Here is an 18,990-nt window from a genome sequence, read left to right as displayed (position 1 = left end):
TTAAATACATTACAATACGTTACATATTTTCTCGCTTGGTGTAAAATACCCTATTGTCCGTGTATGGCAGGCGCTGCGGTGGCATCTTCTGCGGTTCGTGCTCGGAGATGAGTCCGTGGGGCGACATGGGCGCCGTGCGCGTGTGCCGCCGTTGCCGCGCGCTGCGGTGACCGCGCCCCGCGCCCTAGGCTCCTCACACCTCTCGACTGCCCCGCTACACTTGCTACTACCGACCTTGCTCTCATTTTTTCATTTTCCTGTACGCAGATGGTGCGCCAAACTTCTAGCACGTTCTGAGCCACAAGTAACTAAGCTAATGTGTGCAATTCTCTTCGGCTTAGGTATATTATCCTAAATACCTTCAAGGCAAGAGTGAATCTTCTTGGCAAGCTCGCTCCAATCCAGACCTTATCATTGCTTTTTATTAAGCACTAGCTGATTCTCGCTACTTCGTCCGTGTGGACTAAGTTTTTAAAAATCCCGTGGAAACTTTGATTTTCCGGGATTTCCGCGAACTACATATATACCCATGCAAAATATCACGCCGATCCGTTGCTCCATTTTATAATATAGGTAGTGATGATTGTGGTCAAGTCAAGCAGCCTACCTATCGATGAAAACTTTGATTTAACGTGCTAGAAGTTTTGCGAAACTTATGTGTGTCCATTAATTGCGTCAAACGATAAAATAACTGAACTGACTGTTTTGAGCCATGTTGCAAAGCAATTTTTTGCTCTCCGACTCCGATCGCCTTGTGTGCTAATCGAGTAGTCCAATCTGAAGTTGCAACATGGCGAAGATTGCGACAGTCTTTGACTAAGTATTAAATACACAAGTCCGGCTGAAATCTGTTTTTGTACAATGAAGTCATAATGTCTCGTGTTCAGATGGACAACTCCTGATTCCCAACACAATACAGCAACCGGGCAGGGAAGAACGTTAGAAAGAGATTATAATCAGCTTAGGTGTCGTAGTGTTGTCTCTCTCGTTGTGACTGACAAGAGAGCGACAAATCACAAAATGACACTAAGATATGTGTGACAGACGACGCGCCATAAGCTAAAGCTGCAGATTATCTCTTTCTAAAGGAACTACCTTTATTGTGTAATTAATTTATTGTGCCGGGTTCTGCAATGTGTCCACGGCTCAAAGGAAATAGAGTTCACGAAAATGGGAAATATGATGTAATTAATGGATCATGTATGTTAATAATACTGACGATTGAGTTATAAAAGTGCAAAGTAAAAACTTATTAGGATTGCGCTTTATTAGTACTGGTTATAAATTTTTACTGGATATTGATTACGCTGAATTAATTGATTGATTATTATTTGTATTCAATATTCTTACTTGCCTCTAATCCCGCGATTACACCTGTAAGTTTTACTCATGTAAGCTACTTACGTAATTAATTACCAGCGCATTTACTAAGGTAAATGAGACTAAGAGTGTTTACGTAAGTCCCCCCACACCTTCTACCACCGTACCGCAAGAAGCCGGGCAAGTTTCCACCCCTATGTCGTCAACATTCCATCTACGCGTAAGAAACGCTTTACGTCATCGTTCTTTATACGCATGGCTAGGGTCTGGAATATTCTTCCGAGATCAATGTTTCCTGCCAATTATTATTCGGGTATCTTTAAAACAAGAGATAATAGGCACCTTCTAGGCAAAAGCGTTCCATCTTAGGTCACATCATCACTTCCCATCAGGTGTGATCGTGGTCAAGCATGCGCCTATAGTGAATTTAAAAAAAGTTAAACATGTAAGCTACTTACGTGAGTAAAGCTTTCAGGTGTAATCGCGGCCTAAAACATAATTGACTTCATTGTCCTGGAAATAAAATTTAAGATCAAGGTTGTACACAGATGTAAAATATTATTTCTTATAAAAAGTCCGTCAACTATTGAACTGTGTGTATAAGTTGCTATTTATTAAAAATGTCTTCAGCTTGAACGGTTTGGAAGCTATTCTAATGTTACAATTTAGCTCTAATACAAATAACTGTTATCATTGTCAAGTTTACTATAAATGTCGAAATCAATCAAGCCCAAGCCAAGTGTGTACAGTTCATTTTCACTTTATGTGATTATTTTTCACAAATTATTTATTTGACTGAAATAGGTAATCTTCCATCATTCACTGAACGCTTTTCTTTTTCTTTCTTGATTATTATATTACAGACATAATTACTTTCTTACTAAAAATCTCTAGAAGTTACCCTTACTACTCTGTAATACTGAAAAACATTTGTTCGAGAACTTTTTACAAAACTTAATATATTAACAAGAACGGAATAAATATTACGTTTCCGATAAGTTAGACCGAGTTATCGAACAGACCAGTTTTTTTTAAGTGCGATCAATCGAAATAACAGAACGGAATAGACGCCAGGTGGCCGTGAAATTCCGAGTTCATTGGCCGAGCGCATTGGGCCAATGTATACCTTTAGTACGCGATATGTCGAGATGGCAATAGGAGAGGGAACGCCCCGAACACACGCACAGCCCCCGCGCTAACCCGTTGCGGTCGAGCGGGGGTGACGTGCGGGGCGTCCCCCCGCTTCATACCCCGATTGCTATCTCGACCTGTCTGTCGCTGACGATAACTACTAATGCTCATCACAGTTTCCTATGTTGAATTACTCTTGACTACCTACTAAAACTGGCGCGCTTGGCTTTTGCTCTGCCAAAATTATATGTTGGTGAAAAATGTGTAAGATATTTTGAACCTCTTCTACATTCAATAAATAGAATCAATAAATGTGGATTGACTTAGTGCTGCGAAGAGTGAATAAATTTTAACCAAATAACTGTGGCTAATACTGTTGTACGAAATCTCGAAACTAAATTGACTTATCAAAATCTTCTGCTATCCTTTTTCACGGGGAGCATTACGAAAGGGATAGCAACACATTTAGATCTGTCATTTTAGTTTAGGGATCGTGTACAATAGAACTAGCCACACTGTAATGTCCATTTGAAAAACTAGCTCGCATTTACCGGCAACAAAAAGTCCACATTTACAAGATATCAATTTAATTATGCTAGTCAGCCTGCTTTGTTAAACGTGGCTTTTAATATTGTTTTGTTATTTTTTTTAAGAATGCTAATGTTTGATCAGATTTTTTCATAACATCATGACAGGTTACTCCAACTTTATAACTTACATATTCATATTTATATATGTTATGTATTGAGAAATATAATATGATGTAATTAGAGCCAGAGGGTAGCGGAAACTTGGACCGTATTCCAGAAGGTTACGTGTGAAATTTTCATCCTCGACAATATAAAAAAATCGAGAAAACTTTTACGTTAATATGCATCTTATTTTCTTATCGAATAAGGCCCATGTTAAATTGTAATTTATCTCTATTTCGTTATGTTGGATCTGATGTTTATTTTAAACAAATGATAAATCAAAAATGAGACTTGGTGTTAATATCGGTGAGGTAGTGATAGAAAAAGATAGAGAATGTTGTTAGAAAATGTCCATAGTGTGAAGTCTGATCTTTTGTTCATACGTCTTCGATTACTGATTTTTTGAACGGCAGCTGTACTGTTTTAGCCACTATAGACTGAACTGTTAGATAATTCGTGGCTAGATATAATGACGGTACGGCTGATAGATCTTTTACTCACGGTATCGTTTTATTAATCTAACTACTACCATTAAATTATTTACTTGAGGATATATAAATCGAAATTTTCAAAATACTACTAGCTTTACCGTGTGTAATCCGTCTATACATTGTAAATTACTTTTTTGGTTCGACATCGAACTTAAAATGCAGCATTGTAAAGAAAATACTAGGAAGTGTTTACACAGGAAACGGTACTTCAAGTGACATATAAACTTTTTATTTATTTTCTCCCATACTGTGTAAAAGATGTATGCCGCCGTAGTATCAAGCCTGTTGACTATTTTCTAGTTAAATATACGCTGCTTAAAGTTTAGGAAGTGTCTAGATGTCCACGCGCTGTCGTTCTATAATAAAAACATCTGGATACAAGTTATTTATTAGCTTTTAAAATTTGTTCCTGAGCTAACTAATAAGGTTCAATTTTTAATGGAAGTATCAAGACGTATACTTTCGGTAGTGGAGTAGCTCCTAACTTTAGTAACCCAGAACGAAATCTAACTACACCGACTCTATGCAGTCTTGTTTGTCCTAGCCCTAGAGTGTTTTTTGTAAAGTGCGAAGCCAAATGCTCGCGAAGGAGGTCCTGAATGAAGGAGCCTACGAGGCCGAGTGGAGTAGCGAAACGAAGGTCGAGAATGTGAGCTGAATGAAGGGGTGATAGAGCAAATCTTTTGGTGTAGCCCATTTAAAAATCTGATTGCTTCGCTTGTGGCTTTGATTTTTAAATTAAACGTCGGTTTGTGGTTGTCTAGACACTTCCTAAAGTGTGTCGAATACTCGACTTCATAAGTCTATATTATTTGTATATTGAAGTTAGTGTTTCTATATATTACCTACTTGCTTTGTATATTTAAACGCTAATGCCGTATTGTTAATATTAAATAAGACCATATCGAAAGTAAACGATTCGAAAAGATACAATACAACAAATTTTGAGCTGTAGATTTTAGACATTAAGCATCGTTAAATTGCTGTATGTATAACCGAATGTCCGATTTACCCACGAATTAGTAATAACTATGAGTTTTATATTTTATTTGTGATATTGATGATAATTTTTATATGATAATAATATAAGAGTTTAAAACATGTTAATACACAATAAATTTATGGTGATTTAACAGTCGCGGTGCGTACTCGTTGATTTTATTCGATTATTGTTAATAACAATAATTTTAATAGGTGTATGCGAATAACATGGGATACTTATAATAGCCTTTTGAAATAATAAGCAATAAAATAATAACCATGGCAATTTAAAAATAAACTGTGTCCAAAATCACTTTGAACGTAATTAAATGTGGTATAATCAGTAAGTAATAGTTTGAAACAATTGGTCTTTGTCGGAAATCATGCGACATGCAACGGTCCTTTTATCTGAAAAGAATCGAGATTTCCTAATGTATGTAATTAAGGGATCGAATGTGCTAATCATCTTGACATCAATCTATTAATTTGCTTTCTTTTTGCACAAAATAAACTATTTTTCACTTTATGTATCTTATACATTGTTTTAATAATTCGATTTTTTTTTGTTAATTTATTTATATCATAGATTAATGTCAAGACGGTTTAATGTAAAGTGGACTGAAATGAGTCACGAGTGTTTTGTTTATCGGCGGGAATTGTTATACTTGCATATATTTTATACTGAATGAAGCCCGGAGTAACTTTAATTTCATTGTCGAAGTGCAAACTTGTTTGTGACCAATGGATGACATAATGTGAAATAAAGCATATTTAGTTTTGAAACGTATTTTATTTGATTTCCTTTTGTTATATTACCTACTTATCTTGTACCATCGTTAAATCACATTTGGAACACAAACAATACATAAATTTTACATATTTTCAACTTCACCTTAAATGAAGAGGTCATGAGAGCCAAAGCAAAAAGAGTCGGATTTTATTTCAAAACTGATAAAAAAAAATCATGTTTAATTAATTGACTATGCAGTAGGTATGCATAACCTATCACCACCCTAACAAAACTGTTTTCTAACTAGATTTCGAATATTTTTTTGTGATTGGTTGGTGACTCAAAATGGTTAACACCCACCGAGATTTTTGTCTTTATCATTTGTATGGGATTACGTAACAGAGAGAGCGCTGTACTAACCTCTTTCCGCAGATAGAGTATGTTATAGAGGCGCGAGGCAGCGGTCATACGCCTCCGCGCCGCTTGCTCGTCATTGACAACGGGAAACTCAGCAAGGCGCCGCACTACCACTTCTCGCGTATGCGCTAGTTCCTTAATCCAATGCATTGAAAAATTGAAATTTACATTTTTACTGACACAAAGCGCACGATACTTTTAGGCTGGTTTCAGAGCAATACTTTTACAAGTAAGAGGCTCATACGCGGCCCGTAGTCACCGCGATTTGACAATGAAATCATGACACGAGTGAGTGAAAAACTCCAGATAGTCTAAGTCGCCGGGTAAATCGCGTTGCTTATGCGCTCCTCCAAGGTTTCGGAGTTTTGTTTCTCTTTAAAGCAAATTAAAGAAAACTAGTAGGTACTACTACCACAGAAAATACTACGATTTAACTAAACGTGCTGTCGAGTGGTGGCCTACTAGTGTATTACCCTCGGGAAACGAACTTTTAGTAACTGGGTGGAACTATGACTGGCTACAAGAGAACCAGTTTTAGGCGGTGCATGGTGATACCTCCTAATGTATGACTGACGTAATAACCCACCACAACAATGCGTTTATACCTCCAGACGGCACTGAATATATGCATACTAAGATTATAAATGCGAAAGTGTGTGTATATCTGTCTGTCTGCTAGCCTTTCACGGCCCACCCGTTGAACCGATTTTGACGAAATTTGGTACAGGATAGTTTGCATTCCGGGGAAGGACATAGGCTACTTTTTATCCTGGAAAATCAAAGAGTTCCCACAGGATTTTTAAAAACCTGAATCTACGCGTACGAATCTAGTTATAGATAAATAGCTAGTATTATGAAGTACATAAAAAAACACCTAATTTTATTAACATTAATTTTAATTTTCTTGAATAGTAAATAATACCCAGTAAAAATATTTTTATAGATAGAATAGGAACAAGTAAATAAGGATAAGTATATAATTTCAGTTCTAGCGAAGTGTTCACTAGCACTACAATACACAGAAGTCGACAGAAGGAAGGCTCTTACAACATTGTGTAAAAACCAGAGCTGGCACTGGTACTGATTCTCATCGCAACTTAGAGTAGGTATTCTCATCTCTTTCTTACCAATGTAATAAGAAAAGGACAAAAACTTATTGCCAAACCTCGTGCCAGTGCAACCTTAGGTGCCAGTCTTGACCACACAGTTTAGAGTAACACTAAAATTTATTCTTCGTCTTTGATTTAAAATTCATTTTCCGTCCATTTTAGAAATATAAAAGAAAAAAAATTAAAAAACTGTTTTAAACAAAACCTTTTTCCAACCCTGGTTAAAACTCGCAGGAAGTCAATTTCTAAGTATAGGTGTACACGATTTTAAATTTAGAAAAATGCCAAAAGAATCGCTACCGGTACTTATACAAAAAATTCTATAAGTTGTGTCTACGCAGTGACTTGCTAGACCAAGAGAGAACTAACTTTTGCAAGTTTCATTGTTATACACAGTTGGCCACTGCTTAAGAATTGTATGAAACAAATACATACAGTATATTACTAAGCAATTCACCGATTTGCCTGCATATTACTTACCTACTTAAAAAAACAGTTTCATTATAGGCCTTTTATATCGTGTTTTGTAAGTTTTATGCATACATTTTCGTAGGCCCTACACAGAAGAGGGACAGTCCTCAGAGTATTTTTAGGCCAAGGTGGAAATAAAGTCTGAGAATAATATGACTATTAAAGTACAAATTATTTTGTAAATTACCCGCTAGTAATTTGGGTATTTCTGTTCTGTTCTTGATTTTTATACACATAACTAGCTTATTCCCGTGACTTCGTCCGCGTGTACTACACAAATTTCAAACCCCTAGTTTACCCCCTTAGGGTTTCAATTTTCAAAAATCTTTTCTTAGCGGATGTGTATGTCATAATAGCTATCTGCAGGCCAAATTACAGCCCGATCAGTCCAGTAGTTTTATCTGTGCATTGATACGAGTAGATCAGTCAGTAAGATAATCCATACTAATATTATAAATGTAAATGTGTGTTTATGCCTGTATGTCAGTCTGCTAGCTTTTCGCGGTCCGTCTCTTTAACCGATTTTTAAGAAATTTGATATGGAGATAGCTTACATCCCAGAGACTGGCATAGACTCCTTTTATCCCGAAAAATCTGAGTTTCTCGTAGTTAGAGTTACGGGATGTAAAAAAAACGCGTACGAAGTCGCGGATATCATGTAGTCTATAACTATAAATAAACAACAATTAATACTTAGTAATTGCCTAATAAAATTATTGCATTAACAAATAACACACAACAGTACCGCATTAGCTAATAATAAAGTTTCAGTCGTTGCATACATTTGATAAGATTGACTAGTAGGTAGGAACTAAATAAAAGCGTAATAATAACGTTACAAAATAAAAATGTACAATTTTATAAATATTAACAACTAGAAACTTGCCTAAAATAAATAAATGGAAAATATACTCTTACATAAAATATTAATACTGCTTCTATCAATAAACATTCGATCGTTTGAAATATTAATTAGGTACGTAGGTACTTAAAACATTTGTACATTTTTTTGTGACCAAAAATGATATTTTGTAAGATATTTGGGCTTAAAAAAATATAACTTATTTTAAAGATAGATTTCACTTTAAAGTTTTCTAAAAATAAAGTAAAAAACAGTTTTTTTTTTTACTTTTGTTCAACAAATAGCGACAAAGATTGTGTTTTAATAATTACGATCTAGGACATTGGGGCCGATTCTCTTATACGCAATCTCTAAACTAAACTAAAATGGCACGTCTAAATCTATTGATATCCCTGTCATAATGTTGCTTGCGGAAAATGATAGCACTAGATTTAGACCTGTAATTTAGTTTGGTTTTGACACTGAGTACAAGAGAATCAGCCCCATTGTAAAGTTTTAACTTCGAGTAGGTAGGTAAATTCGGTTTTAATATTTTCGTTCAGATACATCTTGAAGAATTAACTTGAGCGATATACTACGACTCACATAAATATAATAAAGTCGAAACAAAGATAGGTACATGTACAATATAAATGTATCTATAGTCCGCGATGGCAATCGGGGAGGTAATGCCCCGGACTCATATGCATAGCCTCCGCGCTAACCTGGTGCGGGCGAGCGCGGGTGACGTGCGAGTGCGCGGGGCGTCCCCCCGCCTCCTACCCCGATTGCCATCTCGACCTGTTACGTACGATACATGTACAGTACGCGCAGAATGTAACTACAGTACGCGGCCGAAAGTAATGTACGTCGGCCTTTAGATTGACATTTCGGCTTTGTAGAGCGTTGTCTCTGTCACTCGCACCTATATGACGTTTTGTCGATCTCAACGACAGAGACAATGCTCTATAAATCAGCGGGGCGATTGTCTAAAACCTGTCTAAATTGAGATTGTAATAATGATTGATGCAATCATTATTACAATCTCAATTGTTCTGATTGGCTGAATTTGTGCGATTCTTGTTGCAACAATGAGCAACAATGCATTGTGGCCAATAGTGAGCGAGCATTAACCAATCAGAGATGACTGCGATCGTGACATTGTAGCTGTCAAACAACCGCGGTAGGGCCACTGCATTCTCCTTCTAAAGGTCGATGTACATTACTTTCGCCTGCGTACTGTATAATGGTGTCTACTCGGTTGTAAACAAACTCTAAGCTGACAGCTCTGACAGTATTGTTATCCTTTACCCCAGGAAACGTGCAAACTTTCACTTAAAGACATTTTAAGTAATACCCTAATATAAATTATTATACAGTATATTATTTAAAAAAATATTGCTTACTAAATGAATTGACAAGTAAACACATTTCCAAAAATTCTTAAAAGATTTGCTATTATTTAGAGATTGCGTACAACCACATAAGCGCCAATGTTTATAGGTATCAATTTGCTTTGTGACTAGAAACATAATACGTAATTATAGTACATCGGCAAACAGCACATTTAATTGTTACAACACTAATTTTTATGTTTACGTAAAAAGTGAGCCGTTTGGTTCAGAAGAGACGATTTTTTAATACCTGCTACAATACGCACGTTAAACGTTACCCATTGTATACGTTGATGGTATTATGTCAGAAACTTCTAACAATAACTGTACAAAATTTCATTATATAATCTGGTTCTATAGGAAAAACAAAGATATATAAAAAATCCCAGCGGCAATAGTTGCACTATTTCTAGATCTGTTAATTTAGTTTAGACTAGGTTAGGTACAACCTGTAACATTTAAAAAGTATTATCTTACGCAGCACAACACAACTTATCCACATTAGTTTAACGAAATAACACTAAGGTATTCGTCGGTAGTGTGAAGTGTAATTTTTATGTTTGTTTTTATATTCTGTAATGAGTTGCAGTATTCTATATCGTACTTTGTAAATAACCGAATACATTTCGGGCGAGAACGGTTCAAAGTTCTTATATTTCTTTTTACGCTTATAAATACCTTCCCGGTTGGCCACCGCGCATCTCATGTCCTCCTGAAACAATATAAACAATATTTTAAGATAATAATCGTTATACAGCTGATACAATACGGAAAATATTTGGCTTGGATATATTATCACTACCCATATATTATAAATGTGAAAGTGTGTTTGTTTGTTGGTTTGTGCTTCAATCACGTCGCAACGGAGCAACGTACGACGTATTTTTTTACATGGGTATAGTTAAAGACCTACGTCTTTAACTATACCCAATTTTATCCTGGAAAATCAGAGTTCCCACGGGATTTTTAAAAACCTAAATCCAAGTCGAGGTCATCAGTATATTTAGGATATAGGTATATTACGGCCGTGGGTAGTTACCACCCTAACGGCAAAGCCATCCCGCCAAGCGATTTAGCGTTCCGGTACGATGCCGTGTAGAAACCGATAAGGAGTATGGGTTTAATAAAAACTGCCATACTCCTTCCAAGTTAGCCCGCTTCTATCTTAGACTGCATCATTACTTAACACCAGATGAGATCCCAGTCAAGGGCTAACTTGTAATGAAATAAATGAAATAAATTGATATTTTACCATAATAATCGTTGAGGCACACAAAACTTTTAGCATCGGCGATCAGTGATTTTGCGACTGAATCGATGCTGCATCGCGACTTTTGACGACTTGCTGTGTTCGATCGCTGTATTGAAATCGCGCATTTTAGCGTTCGGACACGGCATCGAGCTTTTATTTTGCAAGTACGCTTGCGCTTGACGAAAACTATGCTTAATAAAAAAGCAAAGATGAAGTCTAGGTCAAAGCGCGCTTGTCTTCCGAAAATCGTCTTGATCACTGCAATTGGAGATCTTATGTGTGAGGAGTGGAGCATTCAAATGCAGCATCAAGCTTCTGAAAAGCAACTAAATCGCCGATCGCTGATGGTAAAAGCATCGTGTCTGATAAATACTCTAAGTAAATTAGTAATAGGGTCCAGTTTTGTTTTTAGGGTCCCGTATGGAACCCTAAAAACAAAAGAAGAAATGACATTTCTTTTGCCTGCAGAATCTACAATATTAAGCGACTGTTTTTTGATATCTTGTTGTATGGACAAAAATAAATGTCTTGCATTAAGGCATAGCATAGTGTTATTATTAATCATCATCATAATCAACCAATCACTGGCCTACTATTGAGCATGGGTCTCCTCTCAGAATAAGAAAGGGCTTAGGGTAGCCTGCCTCGCTGGCCCAGGGCAGATTGGCATTTAGCAGACAAATAAAATCAAAATCAAATTATTTATTCAAATTGGTATCATTGTCCAATTTTTGATTATCAAATTTTGGAATTTGTAAGATAATAATGTGATGGTGATAAAGCTACGAGGGTATCTATATCAATCATAATATCTCAATTTTTTTGATATAGAGAAACATGAGATAAACTTGGAAACCATTGTATATGAGCGCAAACCTCCGAGACAGTATGGTTCAGGAAACTCAGAATCCCCAGTAACGTGTTTCTAGTGTCGCGAACGAGCAGTTCGTAGAACACCACATGTATGGGTCCCAGGAACTTGGAGAGCCACTGGTGGTGCAACGACTCCCACACTGATAACTGACTGAACACATATGTTGACCATTCTGGAAACAAATCACACTTATATTACAACAGACCTTCTGCAATTAGGTATATCATTCAAATGTTTTATTCACATATTTCTTTTTCTTGTATATTCTGCTATAAAAAATAGCATGCAAAATTTAAAGCAGGTAACATGTACAATTGAGGAGCTGGTGGACGGAACCAGACTAGTCCACGAAATTTTTCAGAGGACGGATGGCGAAAAAACAGAATTGACTTAAGATTTTTGGTATTAGATTAATCGGATTTTGTTTTAAAACGCACTTTTTGCGACTATTTTGACTCCACTTCAGCCTATTTTCAGTGACAATATACTAATGCAATAAAGTGAAATTCAGCCTGCACAGTGATGCAAACTAAAATTTAATAAATACCTCTCTTTCTATTGCATAAATCTTCTAATCTCTCTCTCATATTAAATGAACCCAGCCTAATGATAATAATACTTACGATTTTATTTCTATTTCTATATTTCTAGATTTTTTCTAACATATAATAGATTTACAAACTTCATGTGGTTACTTTTTAGGGTTCCGTACCTCAAAAGGAAATACGAAACCCTTATAGGATCACTTTGTTGTCTGTCTGTCAAGAAACCTACAGGGTACTTCCCGTTGACCTAGAATCATGAAATTTGGCAGGTAGGTAGATCTTATAGCTGACATTTGGGGGAAAATCTGAAAACCGTGAATTTAGGGTTAGATCACACAAAAAAATTAAATTGTGGTCATGAACTAATAATTAGTATTTTCAACTTTCGAAGTGAGATAACTAACCAAGTGGGATATCATATGAAAGGTCTTCACCAGTACATTCTAAAACAGATGTTTATTTATTTTTATGCATCATAGTTTTTGAATTATCGTGCAAAATGACGAAAAAATACGACGGTAGTACGGAACCCTCATTGCGCGAGCCTGACTCGCACTTGGCCGGTTTTTAGTTAGTCAATTTTGGTAAATAGCTTTCACCCAGTCCTGGTACTATGGAGCCCAATTTGAAATTGATGTGTTGTAGGATTTTATATTAATAGGCTACTTGACAATTTTTTTAAGTTGGTCTTAAATGGTTAATATTTGTCCTATTATATCAAAAAAATTAACACTATATTTTTTTGCGCCCTAAAAACCGTAAAACTTTAATTTAAAAAAATATTTTTCTTAGACAGGTGAAAACACTGTCGGCCATGTTTGGCCGATAGATTATCTGTACTCTGACGTCATGCATTTGTAAACAACAGCATAACCACAGAGTACATTATATATACTGAGCATAACCTACCAAAGTTTAATAAACATGACTTCTATACTAGTTTACATGAAAAATATAGTAATTATCGTTATTGCATCATCCGAGAATGTAAAAAACGCATCGATAAAGACCACAGGAAAGTTGTGGATTAGAGTGCCCAGTGAAATAAATATACGTAACACGCAAAGACTTGCTTAAAGGGATCCTATATGACTAACGACTTCAACCCAAATTTATTTTTGCAAAGATCACTTTGTTGTAAGTCTTACTTAATAACTTATTCAGTTTATAAAGAGAAAACGATATTTTTTTACGTTTACTATGAGTTTTTAGAAATATATAAAAACTAGCTTATGCTCGTGACTTCGCCCGCGTGGACTTCATAAATTTCAAACCATTTAACCCATTTAACCCACTCAGAGGTGGAATTTCAAAAAATCCTTTCCTAGTGGATACCTTCTCTTTACCTACAAAGAACACACTCACCAAATTACATGTATCTAGGCCCAGCTGTTTAGATGTTTAGGCTGTGCGTTGATATATAAGTTAGTCAGGACTCTAAATTTTATATATATGGATACTACGTTAGTCCCCGCGTGACATAGGAATGACATTTCTTTGTTTACATATTTAATGACGTCACATCATGGCTGACAGCGTTTTCTGCGTTTCAAATAAAAATAAAAATTGTATTTTTTTAAATTGGATTTATATATCCATCCTGCGTTTTTAATAATTGTTATTGATATATTTCGTTGTTTTAAGCAAAATACTATATAAATAATCATTTATTGGACGAAATTAGATATGAGTCAAGTAGCCTATTGTAAATGTGATCCTGTTCATAAAATTGTGCTGGGAATTAACTAAAATACACACCAGATTTTTTCTGCTCATGTGACTTTCTTTTGAAGGCAGATTTTGGAGCTGTGCCTATGTGACCTTTATGTAGTCTATTAAAGTCTGCCTGAAATACAATATTTAAAAAAATTAATAGTGTGCCTTGAACTGTTTTTATTTTCGTAGTTGTTGTTAGTAAAATTGACATTTCGCACGCTTAATATTAAAGTGAACTTAGAATTCAAAATGTAAATAGTTCTTAAAGCACAAGCCTAGCTATTTTTATACAATATGTACATAGTTATTATGATTCGTGTTCTGGTTGGACTACTTGTTTTGCACACTTTGAACAACTAAAATCTTGTGACATTTATGACCAAATGCAAAGACGAAATTGCAAAACGTTTTTTTTCTGATGTGATAAAATACATTTTTTTTAAATTTGATCACTACATATATTATTGAGCATGCGATTTACTAAATTCAGTAAGTTTAGTAAGTACATTTTGAACAAAATTTTCTAACAATCATTTATCAATATTAGGCATCAAAATAAAACCAAATGTTGTGCAAACACTGATTATAAATAAAAAAAACAAAAACAATAATTACCATCACATAAGTAGGTAGTCAGTGAACGTTAGAAGCATTATTACATAGTTAAAGCGTCAACACAGAACAGTGATTCCTTGATGGCAATGACTAGAATTGAACAAAAATTCTCATATATTAACACCATAAAAACTGAATTCAGCAACTTTAACATTTTTAGGGTTCACTTTGTTGTCTGTCTATCTGTCCGTCTGTCCGTCGTGTCTAACAAGAAAACCTGTACGGTACTTCCCGTGGACCTTGAATCATGAAATTTGGTAGATATAGGTTATAGGTCGCATAGCACAAGTAAAGGAATAAATGCGAAAGTCGTGAATTTGTGGTTACATCACAAAAAAAATGTGCTCACGAAACTTTTCGTGAACACATTTTAACTGTAGTGCCATTTATATGTGACTTGACAAATTAATTTTAATTTATCAAATCACATATAGATGGCGCTGTTGTCATTATCTTGCAGTGTTGCACATAAAAATGTTAAAATAATTTGTACGATAGTACGGAACCCTCCGTGTGTGAGTCCGACACAATTGGCCGGTTTTTGAAAATAAGCAAAATATATAAACAACAAAATGCATAAATGGTGATTAGAAAGTACCTATCATTTTAGATAAATTATAAAAATTGATAAATAAACAAGCACTATAAACATCGTACAGTTCTTGCAATTCACGAAGGCGAGTGAACTTTACTTGTGGTTACGTCATATACATGGGCATTGCGTATGTGTGCGTGCATATCGGACCAAGCAAGCAAGCGCTCGCAAACGCACACATTAATTTACTTTACCTTACTTATACCGATACGACTTAAACATAAGCATGAGCCGCTCGCCCTCGTGAAATGCAAGAACTGTAACAAACTATTTTTAAGTTGCCATGCCAAAAAAGCATCCTCATTAATATTATAAATGTGACTGTTTTGATTTTTGAATGTTTGTTACACCTTCACAGCATAACTGAACTGATTTTATTGTCAGTTACTTATATGATGTACTAGCTGATGCCGGCGTAGCTTTTTTTTCTTTTGATTTTCCAGGACAAAGAGTAGCCTACCCATAGTAGCCCGTCCCCAAGATGCAAGTTATCTCATTACAGAATTTCGTAAAAATACTTAAACACATGATCACGATTTAAGAATTCAATTCCTTCAAGCATCAGGGCTGAGGAGTTGGGTCCTCGAGTTCAAAAAGTATTTACTTTGTAGATACCTCCATTATCAATTTATAACTGACAGTTTTTAAATCCCATCATTTTTTGTGGTCAGGTCTCTTATAGTATCAGGATTGAGGAGTTAGAATCCAAATTTTTTATGGGACATTATTGTAAAATTTTCTATTAATTAAATAAAACTACTTAAATCTGGATGATTTCGGTGTATACAGGTAAAAAAACACAATTCCTCTTGTTTTGAAAGTCGGTTAAAAAAGTTGCCTATGTTACTCCTTGATTAATACTTATCTGTGAAAGTCCTGTCAAAATAGGTTCAGCTTTAAATAACCATATGAGCTTAATTTGTGGTAGTTATTTCGAAATTACAGACAGTCACGTCAATTATGTTTATTAGTATAGAGTATAGATAATAAGTGGCATGTGAGTTGTACATATGTTGTATTAAAAGAGGCTCTGCAATAGATGCTGTGCATTATATGAATGAAATAACTTACCAAAATAGCATCTCTAGGGTTTCTAATAAGAAGAATAGCAGATTTGAACTTATCAGGCTCTAATGGAGGGGCTTCATGAGTTTTGACAACAAGCACAGAGCCATCTGTCACATTTTCAGCTGGGAAACCATGCATGCGGAGACCATAATCCATATAAATAGATCCAGTCATTATCCCTGAAAGTATTGTCCAAACTTTAAACTTAAAAACTAGAAGTAAGCACTTTAGACAAGAAATATACTGAAGGAAGCTATAGTTTAATTTACTTAACTTTTATATCACTAAATGATGCCTGTGACATTGTCTGCATGGATACAGGTTTTTAAAAATCCTGCAAGATTTTCTGGGATAAAAGCAGCTTTTGTGTTAATCTAAATATATAGAAGGAAAAGGTTACTGACACACTGACTGATCTATAAACGCACAGCTCAAACTACTGGACGAATGGAGTGAAATTTGGCATGCAGATAGCTATTATGATGTAGGCATCCGATAAGAAAGGATTTTGGAAAATTCAATCCCCAAGGGGGTAAAATAGGGGTTTGAAATTTGTGTAGTCCATGCTGACGAAGTCGCGAGCAGAAGCTGGTTAGGGTATAAGCTATCTCCATTCTAAATTTCAGCTAAATTGGTTCAGTCATAGTGGTGTGAAGGAGTACCAAACATCATAACTTCCACATTTATAATATTAGTAAGAGTATGAAGAGCCGCAACCATTAGAATGGAAACTATAGGTGGATACAACCGCAATATAGGGCTGTATTTAAATAGACTTGCATAGCTAGTTTTCGTGAAACTTTTAAAAATAGTATTATAACAATATTTTTAAAGTAGGTAGGTAGTATTTAAAATAGTATTATTTTTACTGTTTATCCATTATTAAATTAAGTCCTTATAAGTTCTGTACAACTTGAGTTAACTGAACAGTTATACTGTACCTGTAACCTGTTGAAGAAGGTACCGTAGCCAAGTGTTTCCACTCCCTGGATATGACACAAGGGCTACTACGTGGGAGGAGGGTGGATACCGCAATCTCAAGTCCTTACACCAGCTTACCCTTGGTACCTCACGCAAACCCAAATGATTGTAGCCCATATTGCTACCATAATAACTCCTACCGCCATGTAATGGACGTAACATAAAAATAATTAACGAAAAATAAACCATCACTACAATCACAGCGAGCAGAAATGTTGATCGTCTATTCATTATTTGGGAACAAGTTATTTCACACGTTTTCTATTCTTAAATAAAAGTTATTAGAAGTTGCATATGTTTTAATTCATAATTTAATGTTTTCGCATAAAAAATTTAAAATAGGTACCACATAGGTACCTACCTGAGGTACCTACATAATAGTATTATGATAATACCTATTCCATAGAGTAAACCTATTCTTTTCTATTACCCCAGACTACAGTGTATAAAAAAGGGATATTTCTATACATCATTTGACCAATGACCACCGACCAGAAATGAAAAAGAAAAAATTACTCAATAGACTATAGACGTAGATAGAATAATAGGTAGATTTAAGTACTGTGTAACCGCGTAGGTATGAGATAGCGATAGCACGACGTAACGATGAATAACACGACAATTATTACCATTGTTTAGTAGTCAATATTTTTATTAAACGTTTTTTATGTTAAAACAAGTAAATAACTCATGAGAAATACAAATACGCCACGAATTCTCAAAGTTTGTTTCGCAACTAAAGTTGAATGCTTTGTATGGAAGTTGTATGTATTTTTGAAAAAAAAAACCAGTTACAAAGGGTAAAAGTAAGGGACAAAAAATAGGTTAGCTGCGTCTCTGTTTATCACATTAGTAACTTTATCTGTGCTCTCTTTTTAGTGTGAATGAGAAAGCAAACGTTCCTGTATCTACCTTTATTACTCTATCTACGACTAAAGATAGCACATTTGACGAGACATTTTACATTTCAATGTACCCTCGACTCGACTTACTAATTTGAGTTAACTCGAGTTGTGCTAAGTTCGAGTTAACTCGAGTTGAATTCTTCCTGACTCGTGTTTGGGCCGCCCGGTAAACGGTGAACGATTCAAGCGAAAAAACGAGAGTGCGATTCGTTCACAGAGTACTTTTAACATGGATTCGTTCGTTGGGTGTACTCCCGCCATTGCATCGACCGAATGACACTCATGACGACGATGTTAATTTGTCCTAACAGAGAGTTGGATGGAAGAACAAATAGTTAAATTAAATTAAATTTATTGGATATTATTACATATAAGGAACACAAAAAAAAATACATATAATACAGATAAAAAACAAGTAATAATTAAGTAGACCTAGGTCTAGTAGAGGTATGAATGTGCAACCCCTGCACTAGTAAACACTGTATTACAGTGGGTTGCCTTCTCCATTTCTAAAAACTTGAATAAATGTTATTACAGTTAGTTAGTTATGTAAAAAAAAGTAAGTAATCTGTAACAAATCATGCAAAAATCATAACAAATCATTTTTTTCTGCTAATTACTTGAGTTATGTAACACGAATTCAATTCCAAGTTACCTGAGTTTCAACTCGAGTTTTCCGAGTTACCCATCTCTAGTACATACTCTTTGTCAGCCACTTCAGAGCCATTTTATAAACGGCATGTACATTTCGAAATAACTATAATATTAAGCTCATATGGTTATTTGAACTGGACCATAACTGAATCACACGTGAAAAATGTCGAAAAAATACGACTGTAGTACGGAACCCTCGTTGCGCGAG

General features: G+C 35.2%; 2 protein-coding genes across 7 annotated transcripts in view; one reads left to right on the top strand and one right to left on the bottom strand.

The window, feature by feature from the left end:
- The window catches only part of LOC117985232 (phosphatidylinositol-3,5-bisphosphate 3-phosphatase MTMR3), a 64,603-nt gene extending 59,205 nt beyond the window's left edge, over positions 1-5,398 (top strand). For all 6 annotated transcript variants that reach the window (XM_069500748.1, XM_069500745.1, XM_069500747.1 and 3 more), the window contains one exon: positions 71-5,398. In XM_069500748.1, coding sequence (XP_069356849.1) covers positions 71-170 — 100 coding nt within the window. In that variant the 3' untranslated portion in view covers positions 171-5,398. The remainder of the gene's footprint in view (positions 1-70) is intronic.
- LOC117985407 (WSCD family member AGAP003962) lies at positions 3,417-17,584 on the bottom strand. Its single transcript, XM_034972112.2, has 5 exons — positions 17,184-17,584; positions 16,246-16,421; positions 14,007-14,094; positions 11,706-11,875; positions 3,417-10,289 (listed from the first exon to the last, which is right to left on the bottom strand). The coding sequence occupies exons 1-5, from the start codon at positions 17,452-17,454 to the stop codon at positions 10,098-10,100; spliced, it is 897 nt and encodes a 298-aa protein (XP_034828003.1). The 5' UTR covers positions 17,455-17,584; the 3' UTR covers positions 3,417-10,097.
- Positions 17,585-18,990: the final 1,406 nt, after the last annotated feature.

Source organism: Maniola hyperantus, chromosome 9 (genome assembly GCF_902806685.2).
Source record: "Maniola hyperantus chromosome 9, iAphHyp1.2, whole genome shotgun sequence".
Taxonomy (NCBI): Eukaryota; Metazoa; Arthropoda; class Insecta; order Lepidoptera; family Nymphalidae; genus Maniola; species Maniola hyperantus.
This window is presented reverse-complemented; position numbering and strand designations above follow the sequence as displayed.